Here is a 15514-nt window from a genome sequence, read left to right as displayed (position 1 = left end):
CAAACACCTAGAAGATAATAAGGTGATAAGTAACAGTCAGCATGGATTTGTCAAGAACAAATCATGTCAAACCAACTTAATAGCTTTCTTCAATAGGGTAACAAGCCTTGTGGATGGGGGGAAGTGGTAGATGTAGTGTATCTTAATTTTAGTAAGGTTTCTGATACTGTCTTGCATGACCTTCTCGTGAACTAACTAGGTAAATACAGCCTCGATGGCACTACTAAAAGGTGGGTACATAACTGGTTGGAAAACCATTCCCAGAGGGTAGTTATCAGTTGTTCATAGTCAAGCTTGAAGAGCATAATGAGTGGGGTCCTGAAGGGATCAGCCCTGGGTTCAGATAAATTCAATATCTTCATAAATGATTTAGATAATGGCATAGAGAGTGTACACTTATAAAGTTTGGGGGCGATACCAAGCTGAGAGGGGTTGCAAGTGCTTTGGAGGATATGATTAAAATTCAAAATGATCTGGACAAACTGGAGAAATGGTCTTAAGTAAATAAGATGAAATTCAGTAAGGACAAATACAAAGGACTCCACTTACGGAGGAACAATCAGTCGCACATATACAAAATGGGAAATGACTGCCTAGGAAGGAGTACTGCAGAAAGGGATGTGGAGGTGACCATGGATCACAAGCTAAATACGAGTCAACAGTGTCATACTGTTTTGGGGGGGTGGGGAGGACCACAACCACAAACACCATTCTGGGAAATATTAGCAGGAGTAATGTAAGGAAAACATTTCCACTCTATTCCATGCTGATAAGGCCTCAGCAAGAATATTGTGTCCATTTCTGGGCACTACATTTCAGGACAAATGTGGACAAATTGGAGAACATCCAGAGCAGAGCAACAAAAATGATCAACGATCTAGAAAACGTGACCTATAAGGAAAGACTGAAAAAAATGGATTTGTTTAGTCTGGAGAAGAGAAAACTGAGGGGGGGGACATAACAATTTTCAAGTTCATAAAAGGTTGTTACAAGTAGGAGAGTGAAAAATTGTTCCCGTTAACCTATGAGGTTAGGACAAGAAGCAATGGGCTTAAATTTCAGCAAGGGAGGCTTAGGTTGGACATTGGGACAAACTTCCTGCCAGGGTGGTTAGGTACCGGAACAAACTGCCTAGGGAGGTTGTGGATCTCCACCATTGAAGGTTTTTAAGAACAACTTAGACAAACAACTGTCAGGAATGGCCTAGTTGTTAAGTACTCATGATTTGAGTTCAGGGGACTGGACTAGATGACCTACTGAGGTCCCTTCCAGTCTTACACTTCTATGATTAGCTGAAAGATTGATTTGGGAGCACATAGTATTTCACACAAAACTGGTGAGATAGTCCATCCTCCAAGACCCATCCAGGGGAGAATAGTTTTGGATGTACTCGACCATCCCAGAGCTAGTCCACTGCTCGACCATCCCAAAGCTATTCCGCTGCTTAACAATTTGTCCTCTTAGTAGCACATATAAATTCACCCCTTGTCAGGAGCAATTCTTCTCCATTTGTCTGTTTCTGAGGAAAACATTCACCAATGTAGCTCTGCAAGTGTGGTAATGCTGGTCTTCAAATGGTAAACTCAGCATATGAACTCTTCCCCTGCATTTATGAACTTATCAGTGAACTCTCTTGGCCATTCCAAGGTCCTTCAGAGCAAGGAGGTTGAATCAAATATTCTTTCCAGCCAACCTCCCAGTAGCATGACATCCTGAAAAAGTGTGGAAGCCTGGTAGTGCAGCAGCTTTCAGTGGTCTGAGTGGTAAGAACACATCTGAGGGATGTGCAGCAATTCAGCTTCCTGGAAGCTAACAGAAAAACAGAATCTTGGAATGGAGTGGCACCCACCTCTCACATGCCACCTCTCACAAGTGCCCCCTTTTGGTCAGGTGTGAGCCTGCTGTTTTTTCTGTTTGGAACAGGAGTGGCACACACTTCTCAAGAGCACCTCCCCAGCCGATGGTTTCTTCAGTGGCTCAGCCCTCCGACCGAGTCACACATGCCGTCCCCCTTGCCAGGGTACACAGTCTCTAGTTCTTTCTTACGGCCATGGTATAGGGCGATAGCACTAAGGCTTCCCCCTGGAGGCATCGCCTTCCTTAACAGCCCAACAGGGGTCATCTTGGCACCCTCAGTTGGTGTCCTTTCAGCAACACTCGCCTGGGGCTCAGTCTTCAACCAGACCAGCAGGGCTCCATCATGGTACTCGCCCTCTCTGGTTAGGTTCTGGGCTCAGTCCCCTGGGCTCAGCCTGCAGGGCAGCCTGCCTGCACTGACCTGTCCATGGTTCTGTTGCTCTTCCAGCCAGACAGGCACCCAGTCCTCGCTCTTCAAGCTCCAGGGAGCAACTGACTGCTCTGCTTCTGCTGCTTCCTTTTATATGGCTCTTCTGAACCCTGATTTGCTGCTCCCCTGTAGCCTCTCTAGGCTGACTGGAGGACTTCTCTACTCTTTTCTGGGGTGGGGTGAGGCAGGGCTGCGAGGCCTCCAGCAGAGGGACTCCAGACCTAGTCCTCCCTGTCACAGGAAGTCTTGAGTAGCATCTCACAGAGTCCACTAGAACATCTGTTTCTTGTGCGAAAATGGAATTTAGTGGTTCTTCTCTATGAGGCACTGATGGCATGCAACATAAATTTTAGTGGCAGCCTCCGCTGAACCCTGCAAGGCAGCTGCTTCATTATGCTGTGACGATGAAATTCTTTGCATGCTGGAGCATTTTTCCTGCAAGGTGTGCAGTTAACTCATCCTTTGTATGAGTCTGAGACAGCAGCTTCTTCACTGTGACACCGGAGATGTTCATGGAGTCCATGGTTTTGTGTTGGACAGGTGCAATAACAGTCTTTTCTTTCTAGTATTTTTTAATTGATTCCTCTGCATACGAGTCAAACATGAGGTGGATTTTGTCATATGTCTAGTATTTTATCTGTAGCCTCACAATGAAGTGTTCAGCCAAATCTCGGCAGGTGTTAACAGTTTCTCGTTTGCTGAGAGCTTGACAAGACTATTAATGATTGCTATGCTGAAAAGCCTCTGTTGGCCTAAGGTACTTGGTCACATTGTCAGTAGGTGCTGGTTTAGGAAGACCATATGAAATGTGCATTAGTTTGTTTTTCGCCAGGCACATGTGCATTGTTCAGTCACACTCAAACATCAATTGTCATACCATGAATAACTCGTAATTTCCCAAAGTCTCACATAGATCATCAACATGCTGCGATCTGGACTCAACCAGGAGATGAGCAAACAATGACCTCTCTATGTTTAGCTCTTTAATAGTCCCTGCCACCTTCACTCTGACTTTCTTCTTTGCATTCAAGCACAGCTTTAGTCTGTTCTTCTTGTTTGGAGCTCATAGAGATCAATGGAGCCTTGGATAATTCTTTGGGTTTTGATGGCTTCATACACATCATGACCCAAAATATTCATTCAACTGACATCTTTAGTGATCTCATCATTGAAGACTGCTTTCATAATGATGATATTAATGAGCTCCATTTAGGGACAAGCTCGGAGACCCTCCCAATTTGTATGAGGTACACAATGCCACCATGCAGATGAAGAACAACAAGGCAGCAGGTCTAGATGGGATCCCCGCTGAAACCTTCAAAAATGGTGGATCAGAGCTAATTTGGCAGCTTTACCTGCTTAAAGGAGGAGATACCCAGTGAAATGAGGGATGCCTTGATTGTCACTCTCTTCAAGAAAGGGAATAAAGTGGATTGTGGAAATTATCGTGTTATCTCCCTCCTAGCCACTGCAAAGTTCTGGCGCAGATCCTTGCAACCCGCCTTCTGCCCCTGTCAGAAGAAATTTTACTGGAGTCACAGAGCGGTTTCCGACCACGTCGTGGAACTGTGGATATGACCGTCACGGCACTGCAGCTGCAAGAAAAGTGTCGGGAGCAAAACCAACCACTGTACATGACTTTTATTGATCTAACTAAAGCCTTTGACTCAATGGATTGCCATGCCCTCTGGACTGTACTTTCTAAGATTGGATGTCCTGATAAATACATCAATGTCCTAAAATTACTTCATGATAACATGAAAGTGACTGTTCTGAGCAGCACTGGCTCCCAGAGTGAACCTTTCAAAAGTACAAACAGGAGTCAGACGGGGCTGTATCATCGCTTCAACCATGTTTGTGGATTTTATCGCCGTCATTCTTTACCTAGTTGCTGGGAAGTTTACAGCTGGCGTTGAAATCATTTACAGAATGGACAGAAAGCAGTTCAGGCTTAGCAGGCTGAAAGCCAAGAGTAAGATGTCCACAACATCTATTGTGGAACTTCAGTAAGCTGATGACAACGCAATCTTTGCCCACTTTGAGAAAGCTCTTCAAACTATCTTGAATGTGTTTGCTGATGCTTACGCATGTCTTGGTCTCACTCCTAATATCAAGAAGACTAAAGTGCTCTATCAGCCCTCTCCAAATGAGGTATTACATGCCCATCTATCAAAAGCAATGGAGTTGCACTGGAGAATGTCGATCATTTCCTCTACCTTGGAAGTCATCTTTCATCCAAGGCAGATATTGATGCAGAAATTCAACATCGCCTGAGCTGTGCCAGTGTAGCTTTTTCTTGTTTAAGGCACAGGGTCTTTGAAGATCACGACATTCGAACAGACACCAAACTTCTTGTTTAGCAAGCCGTTATTCTTCCAACACTGTTGTATGGGTCTGAAACTTGGACAACCTATAGACACCACTTGAAAGTCCTTGAGAGGCACCATCAACGCTGCCTTCGTAAGATTCTGAAGATCAAATGGGAAGACAGGCGCACCAATATTAGTGTTCTGGAAGAGGCAAAGAGCACCAGTATGAGGCAATGATCATCTGTCAGCAATTCTGCTGGACTGGTCATGTTGTCCGGATGCCAGACCATCGCCTTCCAAAACAGGTCCTGTTCTCTCAACTGAAAGAAGGGTACCGTAATGTGGGTGGGCAACAGAAGCGTTATAAGGACTTGCTGAAGGACAACCTAAAAAAATGTAATATTGACATTGATACCTAAGAGACACTTGCTCAGGACCACTTAAAATGGAGTGAAGTCCTACGTGATGGCCCCCTGCATTTTAAACTTGCTCGCCGACAAGCCAAAGAGGACAAGAGGCGCAGGAAGAAGTAGAGACTGGTCTCCAGTTATGGTCAACAGCCTCCTGCTGAGCCTGAAAACCTCTGCCCTCATTGTAATAGAACTTGTGATTCAAGGATTGGCCTTATTAGCCACCTGAGGACCCATAACTCCCATGGAAGATTATCATACTCAGTAATGAGTGATCGCCCATCAATGATCTCCAGTCTGTCATTCACGAATGGGTTGCCAGTGCAAGCAAGCACATCCCGTAGCTTTAAATTTGCCCCTTCTTGGACAGCAGCTAACGAGTCTAGATGGTGCTTGATTATTTTTGGGGAAGTCATCCCATCTATGCTTAATGTTTTGTTCGAATGACGATGAAGCTCTGGGTATGTCAGGAAAAGAGCATTTGGATGCTGTGTTATCCCCACCAATTCCCCCAACGGCTTTCACCGCTCTGTTTTCATGTTCTAGGGCTTCATCTAAGTCAAATGCATAGAAGGGAACTGGTGACCTTTTAACAACTCAATTTCCTTTTTGAAATTCCTCCCATATGTAATCAATAAGAGTGTCATACTGGAAGGACGTAACGAGTGGGGTCCCACAGGGATCAGTTCTGGGTCCGGTTCTGTTCAATATTTTCATCAATGATTTAGATAATGGCATACAGAGTATGCTTATAAAGTTTGCGGATGATACCAAGCTGGAAGGGGTTGCAAGTCCTTTGGAGGATAGGATTCAAAATGATCTGGACAAACTTGAGAAATGGTCTGAAGTAAATAGGATGAAATTCAATAAGGACAAATGCAAAGTACTCCTCTTAGGGTACGTCTACATTACCCACTGGATCGGGTGTAGACGCGATAAATCGATCCCCGATCGCTCTGCTGTCGACTCCTGTACTCCACCGCAGCGAGAGGAGGAAGCGGAGTTGACGGGGGAGCAGAGGCAGTCGACCCTGCGCCATGAGGATGCGAGATACGTCAACTTCAGCTACGCTATTCTCGTAGCTGAAGCTGCGTATCTTAGGTCAATCCCCCGCCCCTAGTGTAGACCAGGCCTTAGGAAGGAACAATCAGTTGCAAACATACAAAATGGAAAATGACTGCCTACGAAGGAGTACTGTAGAAAGGGATCTGGGGGTCATAGTGGATTACAAGCTAAATATAAGCAAACAGTGTAACACTGTTGCAAAAAAAGTGAACATCATTCTGGGATGTATTAGCAGGAGTGTTGTAAGGAAACACAGAAGTAATTCTTCTGCTCTACTCTGCGCTGATTAGGCCTCAACTGGAATATTGTGTCCAGTTCTGGGTGCCACATTTCAGGAAGGATGTGGACAATCTGAAGAAAGTCCAGAGAAGAGCAACAAAAATGATTTAAGGCCTAGAAAACATGACCTATGAGGGAAGATTGAAAAAAATGGGTTTGTTTAGTCTGGAAAAGAAGACTGAGCGGGGACATGATAACAGCTTTCAAGTATGTAAAAGGTTACAAAGGGGGGGGGGGGGGAGAAATTTCTTAACCTCTGAGGATAGGAAAAGAAGCAATGGGCTTAAATTGCAGCAAGGGAGGTTTAGACTGGACATTAAGAAAAACTTCCTAACTGTCAGGGTGGTTAAGCACTGGAATAAAATGCCTAGGGAGGTTGTGGAATCTACATCACTGGAGATTTTTAAGAGCAGGTTAGACAAACACCTGTCAGGGATGGTCTAGATAATACTTAGTCCTGCCATGGGGCAGGGGACTGGACTAGATGACCTCTCAAGGTCCCTTCCAGGCCTATGATTCTATGGTCTGCCACTGTTAAATTGTGTAGTGTAGACCACAAAAAGAGGATAAGCAGCTTGTCTACAGTAGTACAAAAAGGCAGTGGCAAAGTTGGGGAGAGAACCTAGATCTCCTTACCCAGTTCTGTATTATCACTAGCTAAATGCAAGAGATTTGACATATGTTTCTGCCATTGGCTGCTTACATTTTTATGTAGGACATGGGGAAGGGAAAGAAAAAGAGGGGCAATAAAAGTAATCCAAATTTTCCTTTACAAATCAGCAGGGTATCTTATCCATTCATTTACTTGCATAGTTTTATACAGTAACTCCTTGCTTAATGTTGTAGTTATGTTTCTGAAAAATGCTACTTTAAGCGAAACCATGTTAAGCGAATCCAATTTCCTCATAAGAATTAATGTAAATAGAGGGGATTAGGTTCCAGGGAATTTTTTTTCAACCAGACAAAAGACACTATATACATATACAGTACAAGTTTTAAATAATTTTAAACCAACAATTTAATACTGTACTCTCCAATGATGATTGTGAAGCTTGGTTGAGGCAGGGGCGTAGCGAGGTCAGGGCATGGGGGCTTGCCCCGCTCTGCCCACCCGGCGCTCCTGCCGGGGAGCAGGGTTTGGGGTTTGCCCACTCTCCAGCTGGAACACCGGGCAGGCAGAGTGGGGTGAACCAAACAATCTTATAACAGAACATTGTGCGACTTTAGACAAGTATGTTTTTTAATAGATCACCAACTTAATAACAAAATAATGTTAACTGGGACGACTTTAAGTGAGGAGTTACTGTATAGACTACACTGAACAAATCAGGGAATGCTGGACATGTGATCTCAAAGATGCTGCTGTTAAAAAGGAATGTAAAAAACTTTCACAAATGAAGTCCAGCAGGGACCCAAAAGTGGGGGGGTGGAGGGGGGAGGAGCAGCAATGTCAGGTATATGACAGTCAGACACAGGAGAAGTAATTTGGTATAGTGATTGTATGTTTCACCCAAAACCATAAAAGGAAGCATAAAAGAAAGTGTCTCCTACTCAAAAATAAGCTTTATTCCTGGAGAGATCGATATAGAAAGTCCCTGAAAGAGTTAAACAGCTATCAAAAATGGATACAACGGACACAACTAACAAACAATTCAGATACAAGCAGGTCTGCAAGGTACATTTTACTAAGTTTAAACGGTTCTTGCTTTAAACGAAAATGGACTCAAATCAAACAGTGACCAAACTTTAATCATAATTAAATCATATGTGATATTAATACCAGTCATACTTAATTTGATATGCTATATGAATACACTACAGTAATATCCTACAGGTCAAAAACACATGACAATCTGATGCCAGGGCCTGTAAGTGCAGTTAGCGGGGTGACCAGCATGAGGTACCGTCTGTCCAAGTACATTCATTTCTAAAACATGTGTCCAGTAAGGAACATAGAATCTGAGATGGAATGAGCAAAGACTGACTGACTGTGAGGACTTTTTTTTGAAAAGTTATTTGCCCATAAATATAAACGTAGCCTGCGATACACAAAAGATAGATAAAATATGATGCAGCCCTGAAAATAATTTTAAAAATATGCATATACTAACAGTTCAGACATCTTTACCTTTTAGGGCAGTTAATTCCCTCCAGCTGCAGAGTAGCTTTCAGTTCATAAACACTGCTTAAGTTTGTTTTGTATTTTTATTTCCTATTGAAATGTTCTATGCACTAGTAATAGCTCTCTCATCCTATATCCACTGCTGATCCACCAGTAAAAAGTGAAAGCGTAAGCTATAAACCTGATTTTAAAAAAAAATGTTGGGAGTTTTGTTTGTTTGTTTGTTTTAAAAGCCAGGCTATTCCTATATAAAACAGTGCTCATGTTTCAATACTATGACTAACTAGTCTAAAAAAAAATTTAAGCGTTTAAGCTGACATGGGATTTTCAACCCACAATGTTTTCCTTTTTCAAAATTAAATCTAAACAAGGCACAGCAACATAAGCACTGAACAACATTTTTACAATGCTGTGTAAGGTTTGAGATGCATGATTGCCATTTACTCTAGCAGGCGTTACATGACTCTACGTTGCACTGATCAAAAAGTTAAGTTCACTTTAAATTGAAAGTTATTGACACTTGGTTGGTCAAAACCTTACGGGCTCAATCCCACAAATGCTTAGCAACTCCACACAGTATTAACTGACAGCAGCAGAGAATGTTTGCAGGATTGGGCCTTTATTATTTACAAGTTCGAGTTTGGTTATGTATTGCTGTCAGGTATCTTGAACGTTTTTACCTTCTTAAATCTTCAGCAAAGCATTAATTAGAGCAAGGTGATTAAAAAGGAGGCAATTTGTGTGTCTCATTCTCTCTAGAGTATAGACAAAATCATCACTTATATCCATCCATGCCACCAGTCAGACTGGAAAAGTTCTGGTTTTGAAGCAGAGCAACAAGCTCAATATTAACGCTTTTACCAGCGAAACTAACACTGCTAGCGCTGTAGTGCAGCAATCATACTGAGCCCAATCACTACAGTTACGTTTGTAAAACAGCTTCCATTCAAACCCCATTTTCACACACGTACCCACAGTTCTTTAACCTAGCAACCTCTGGAATTTACAAGTCCAGCTCTGGAAGAAGTCTGAGATTCTAAACATGAGAAGCCCAATGTCTTCAGAGCAAGGAGTAGTGATGGAAGACGTTTAGCCCAACATTGAAGAATGTACAGCGTCTCTGCAACCTCCACAAACCTATTACATTGGAACAAAGAACTTACAAATTCTACTGGGGAAGCCTGTGATACTTACAAGCTCCACAAAGCCAGTATCTCAAAATTTCTCCTCCCTTCCTTCTTCCCCTGCCCCCACAACAATCTAGGGCTGTTAAGTGAAAACAGTGTTTCTAGAGTATTAAGGTTGCAAAATCAAGCACTCAAAAAGAAGAAAATTCCATAGCTAAGGCATCTCCCCCTAACATTAACTCAGTCGCAATGTACATGGCTAATATTTTTCGACTGTTTTCCTTGTTTAACATAACCTTTCGATCCAAACTGTTAGTTATTAATGCATGCCATAAAAAGAGATCTAGGGTGTGTAGCATAATCAAATTCAGCTTGTGGAAGAACCCTTAATTTTGTAATAACCTGATTTGTGAGTATTTGCTGCACTGATACTATCATCTGCCATTAAAGAGCACTCGCTCTAAGTCAACGCACCCTAGTATTCCCTGCTTTGCCTGCATGCTGACTATAGTGAATACAACCATGCCTCTTCACAAAGGCAGCCTTGGATAATCTTACAGCTGAAAATTGATTTTTATGAAGAAAGTATGTCTAGCTCTTGGCAGACATAACAGCTTAAGTTAAGATCAGCAGTCTCATCTGATACAATCACACAGAGATCCAGAGACATAACTGAAGTCCTATCAGTTAACCTATCCCTGGCTGCTTGTTTATACATTTTTTTAAATTGTTTACCCATAAGGCTCTAATCCACCCTCCTGGGATCCTGTGTCCAAGGTAACATGTCCAGTTGGGAGTGTGTGTGTGCACATACATCAAAACATAAAACATGTAGTGATCTCCTTAACAGATGAATATGTCTAAGGTGTACATTTACTTGTAACATAATCATTCTGCTGATTAAAGACCCTGCTTTGTGCACAACACACCTTGAGCTTTGATGTCTTTTTTTAAAAATAACCACAGGAGATGAATGGGGTTGAGAACAATAGGATGCTTGGTTTGATGATGCGCTCTTCAGAGGCTGCTCAGTCAGTATAATGCTACTGAAACACATACAAAGATTCTGTCCAATTCTAAATCTGAAGTCTATGTGATAACTGCATATAGAATTCAATACAACACAAGTGGTATCTACAGGAAAAATCCTCTTTATTCTGATCTGTTTTAAATATTTTTAATTAAAACTAATCTCCTTTTGAACAGAGTAAACTAAAGTTATTATATATGTACAGGTTTAAAAATAGACATTTTTATTTTTTTTGGCTGGGTTAATTTCCCCTCTTTCCCATCTAAAGCTCCACTGTGAATCCCCCTGAGTCAGTTACAACTACTACTTTACACTGCTGAATTCTGCCAGCAATCTGCTCAGCATTCTAGCAGATGTTTCTGCTTTCAGGCCACTGGGAGCTTTATTGGACCCACTTCCTTTTCGGCCTAAAAAGGGTATAAAATGTATTCAAAAGTACTAGCGGAACTACGATCCTCAAGTTCCTGCCCCATGTGTCCCCCATAACCTTCTTTTTCTATAAAGCAGTTGAAGTTACATTTAAAAATCAGTATCCTCATCGTCCTTTGAGAACTTCCTGAAAAGGAGATGCTCCTGATTCTGAGATACTTTGGGACCACCTGCAGCAACTTAAATAAATGTCCCTCATGAGCACAGAAAGTCACAGAAGGGCAGACTGTATGGCAGGTTAGCTCCTGCAAACAAAGTGATCACTCTCACATGAGAACTGCCATTTAAAAAAAAAAAAAAAAAAAAAAAGTTAAACCACTTACCAATTCCTATTCAGTCCCCCCCCCCCCCCCCCAAAAAAAGAATGTTTTCTTTGCTTACCTCAGTAACGTCCATGACTTTGATGGCTGCCAGTTGACCTGTTTTGACATGCCGACCCTGAAAAACAGAAAGAAGAGTCAGCACCAGCATTCCATTTAAACACACACAGAGCAGGACCGTTAAGACACAATTTCCAGACAGTGGGTTTTCCCCATCCCGGCTTGCCTATTATCTTTCCTACTATTTCATGTTGAAGACAGGAGATAAATACTTTAGATAACTAACCAAAGAGTTTAGTTTAAAATACTTAAAGAATCGGTTGAGATAAATCACTTCTCATTAAAAGGATAATTAGCAAGATTGTCAAATTATAATTAAGCACAAAAGCAATGCATTTGCATTTACCGTTCCTTTCCATTTTCTTTAGCATAATTCACACAATCTACATCAATCTCCCATAGCTAGGCAACAAACATTTTAGCCATGTTTATAAGGCAAGCGACTCCAGATACTGTGCATTCTAAAAAGGTATCCTCGGAGCACATTTAGGTAAGGCAGAGATTCCATCAGTATTTTGCATTTATATTTTGCTGTGAACTCTGAGAAATACTGTGTAAAAGCATGTGAGCCAGACCACCACTGAAAGAGGACATTTTCTTAGACCTTATCTTCACTGCTTAAAAAAAAAAGGGGGGGGGGGGAGTTTACAGGGTAAAAAACAAACACACAATAATTATCTCACTGTAAAATCTTTAGTGGAGAGAGGCTCCAGCAGTGTTTTCCACAAGGTACTTCAGCGAGACCAGCACTACACCTTCACATGGGGTTGACCTCGCCTTGTTTTCATGGCAGTAAACCTGATGTACCTATGTTTTTACACTGCGGTAGCTAAGGTGCGTTAGTCATCCCATGGTATAAAACACACTTGCCACTCACCCCAATTCTCCACTTCTTACATGTAGACCCCTATACCTAGAACTCCACCCTCACAACCCAATCTGTTATCGCTTCCCTCAAGCCCACCTTAACATACATTTCTCTGAACCAGCCAACAAAGTCTCGTCATCTGTCCGACCTCAGACTTTCTTCTTACCCCCACTCCTTCAGATAAATACAGTTAAAAACACAAATCACAGAGGTTACCAGTCTCCCATGCTAGACTACACTGACCAGTCACACTGCCTTGTTAGAACCATTACTTTTCCATAATTTGTAAACTTTTCAGGAGAGGAACCATGGCCAAGACTTTCAAAAGTACCAGTGGCTTTGCTTGACTAACTTTGACACACCTGAATGAGGCCTTATTTTCTCAGTGACTTTCTGAAAATACAGACCTGGTAACCGTCTCAAGCTTGGTACCCCAAAGTTGAAGCACCCCAAAACCACTAGCCATTTTTGAGTCATGTACACCTAAGAGATGTTACCTATCAGCAGAGTGCCTAGTATGCTGTTGGTGCCATAAATAAATAGTTCTAGAAATAGGAAGATTTTCTGTCTCCATTTTCATTCAGAACTTCGAAGAGCTGACCCACTTCTCTCCCAATGACCATTCCAACCCCTTTCTTTAAATAAGTTACTGTGCTTATGCTACTGTCTGTTCCAAGAAGTTCCTTTGCTGCATGCATTTCTTTTAATATTTTTGTCACCTTAAATTAGTAATACAATCGCTTTTTCACTGAACTGGTTTGGGTATGAGAACAAAAGTAGAGCATCTGGATTCACGGAAGTACAGGCACATACGTGCGCTGTAGGGAGTCAGTATTCACATGACAATGGCTGTGTGTTTCTGAGGCCCATGGTTGGTCTAGAAAGGAGGTGTTTAAGTTAAGTCAGGGCTGGCTAATACATGTTAGCCAACCTTGCCCTAACTTTGACCTCATTTCCTTATCTAGACAAAACCTTTCAGTAAGCCCAGGAGGGGCCTAAACATCCTATATCATGACAAGAGTCACTGGCCTGGTCCCTAAGGCTCACCAACCAGCTGCCTCCCTTAGCCTGCTGTGGGGAAGGAAGAAATGTTGCATTAGACCCAGATAAACAGTGCTTCCTCTCTCAGAATCTCCCCTCTTCTTCATTGTGGATGGAGTTGAAGAACCAAGAGACTGGGAAGGCGTGGGGGAATGGGAATATGAAATGGAGGGTACAGAGAGAAAAGACACTACAGCTAAAAACAGAGGGGACAGAAGCCAGATCTGAAAAGGAGAAAAGGGAGAAAATAATTTTTAAAAAATAAATGAGAAGTTAATATTAACTCTGCAGGAAAAAACAAACTCTGGAAAAGTGAAGGAACAATATACCAAGATACATGGTACACAAAAAGTTGGGTGGTTAGAAAGGAAAAGAATAAAGAAAGTAACAAACGATACACAGGATGTCAATTATTTTCATGTAAAGTTTTCTTTATTTTCTGCTTTAAATCCATGAGCTACTGATGGCCTGGCCATTTCCAGAAAAGAGATCTGAAATTATTCCCAGCCTTTGCAAGAAGAGGCGAGGTTAGTCCGCTCTGGATGACTAGCACATATCATGCTGACTTCCTTCTGGAAAAGCTGTCCTTCCACAACAGTTTCAAAAGATCCGGCTGGTCCCTCTGTTGCTCCTTATTATCTTGAGGCCACAGCAGCTGAGGCAAAGTGCAGCTACAACTAACACTTCACTGCTGATCCTAGGGAAGGGATAGGAACTGCTTTGCCATAATCCTCCTAAGGGACTGTAAAGCAGGGGAATTGCAGACTGTGGGAAATGCAGGATTCCCAGCATCCCAGGCCAAATTTAAGCCCCAGTCATATTCACAATATTGTTAGTCATTCCAGATACCTTGTTCATAATGTATGGAATACTTCAGATGCTCTGTATTTAAAGTACACCATGGGGATTTCTCTGGATGAAACAGATTTATGCATCAAAACCACATTTTGAAGCTGCATTTCTTTTCCTTTACAATATACGTTTAAAGGGAAAAGCAACCGCTAAATCAAAAAACAGGCATCGGCCTGGCTTTTCTGGTTCATTTCTTTGCCTTCTCAAGTGCTCTCTTCCAGAACGTAGACTCATAAGAGCGTTCGAATGCTGGCGTAACATTACCTGCGACATCAGGAAGTATCTAGGTACTACTGTTTTGGAAAGTGCTCTTCAGATTACCATTGCCAGGTTTGCTTTTGGGAAGGCTCATAGAAGAAGTTCTTTTATAAAATTACTTAATATCATCAAAGAATGATAGATTTGAAAATGGAAGAAATTCAGACGAGCAGGATAGTACCCAATTCCAAAGACACTTAATGACCCTGGATTAAGGCCTCGTCCACACAGCAGCTCTTTAGCATGCATGTAACCTGTTACACATACAGCTGGCAAAACCCAGGGTTTGTTTCCACACTGGATACAGTAAATCACCATGGCACCATCCCTGCAAGCTTCCCAATGACGCATAGTTTGGTTCCTGTTAGACACATGGCTATTTTGCTGTGCACCAAAGAGCCCCTTAACGACTGTCACTGTAACCAACACCCTCTGTCTGTTGGGTGGTATGGGGGGGTGACCAGCCTACCCACAACCAGAAACCTCCCCCAGCTGCAGGAAGCTCTGCATCCTCCCCGGCTTCCTGCCCTCATCACTCCTCCGCTGCAGGGAGAGGGGTCACTGTATAGGAAGCTCCTCCTCCATCCACCCAACCCCCCGTGCATCTGGGCCTCTCATGCCCAGACACCCCTGCCTCACCCAGAATCCCCCTAGCCCTCCATACCCAAACCGCACCCCACTGAACCTCAACCCCTGCATCTGGACCCCCACCCCTGCACCCAGACCACCCCCCACTGAGCTCCCTGCACTCAAACCCACACCTTGACCCCACACCACTGCCCCTGCACATGGAACCCCCACACAAGCCTCTGTGCATCCAGATCTCCCCACACCTAGAGCCCCCACTGAGCTGCCTGCACCCAGAATGTTCCACACAGAACCTGTGCTGTGTCAGGGTCAGGTGCAGCCTCACCACTGAGTCCATGTCCCAGGGCTGGGGAAGCTTCAGGGTGATCTCCCACCTTCATACAGCCAGTAGCCTATGCTCCCCAATGTCATGATGGAGTCTCTGCATTTATTTATTGACAAATAAAACTTCTAAAATTCTGCAATGCTG

At 42.8% G+C, this 15514-nt stretch overlaps 1 protein-coding gene across 4 annotated transcripts in view; it reads right to left on the bottom strand.

Annotated features, from left to right (window-relative positions):
- MAP4K4 (mitogen-activated protein kinase kinase kinase kinase 4) overlaps window positions 1-15514 on the bottom strand; it is a 249797-nt gene that overhangs the window by 134605 nt on the left and 99678 nt on the right. For all 4 annotated transcript variants that reach the window (XM_008172102.4, XM_008172104.4, XM_042861149.2 and 1 more), the window contains exon 3: window positions 11440-11496. In XM_008172102.4, coding sequence (XP_008170324.1) covers window positions 11440-11496 — 57 coding nt within the window. The remainder of the gene's footprint in view (window positions 1-11439; window positions 11497-15514) is intronic.

The sequence above is a fragment of the Chrysemys picta genome, chromosome 1 (assembly GCF_011386835.1).
Source record: "Chrysemys picta bellii isolate R12L10 chromosome 1, ASM1138683v2, whole genome shotgun sequence".
Taxonomy (NCBI): domain Eukaryota; kingdom Metazoa; phylum Chordata; order Testudines; family Emydidae; genus Chrysemys; species Chrysemys picta.
This window is presented reverse-complemented; position numbering and strand designations above follow the sequence as displayed.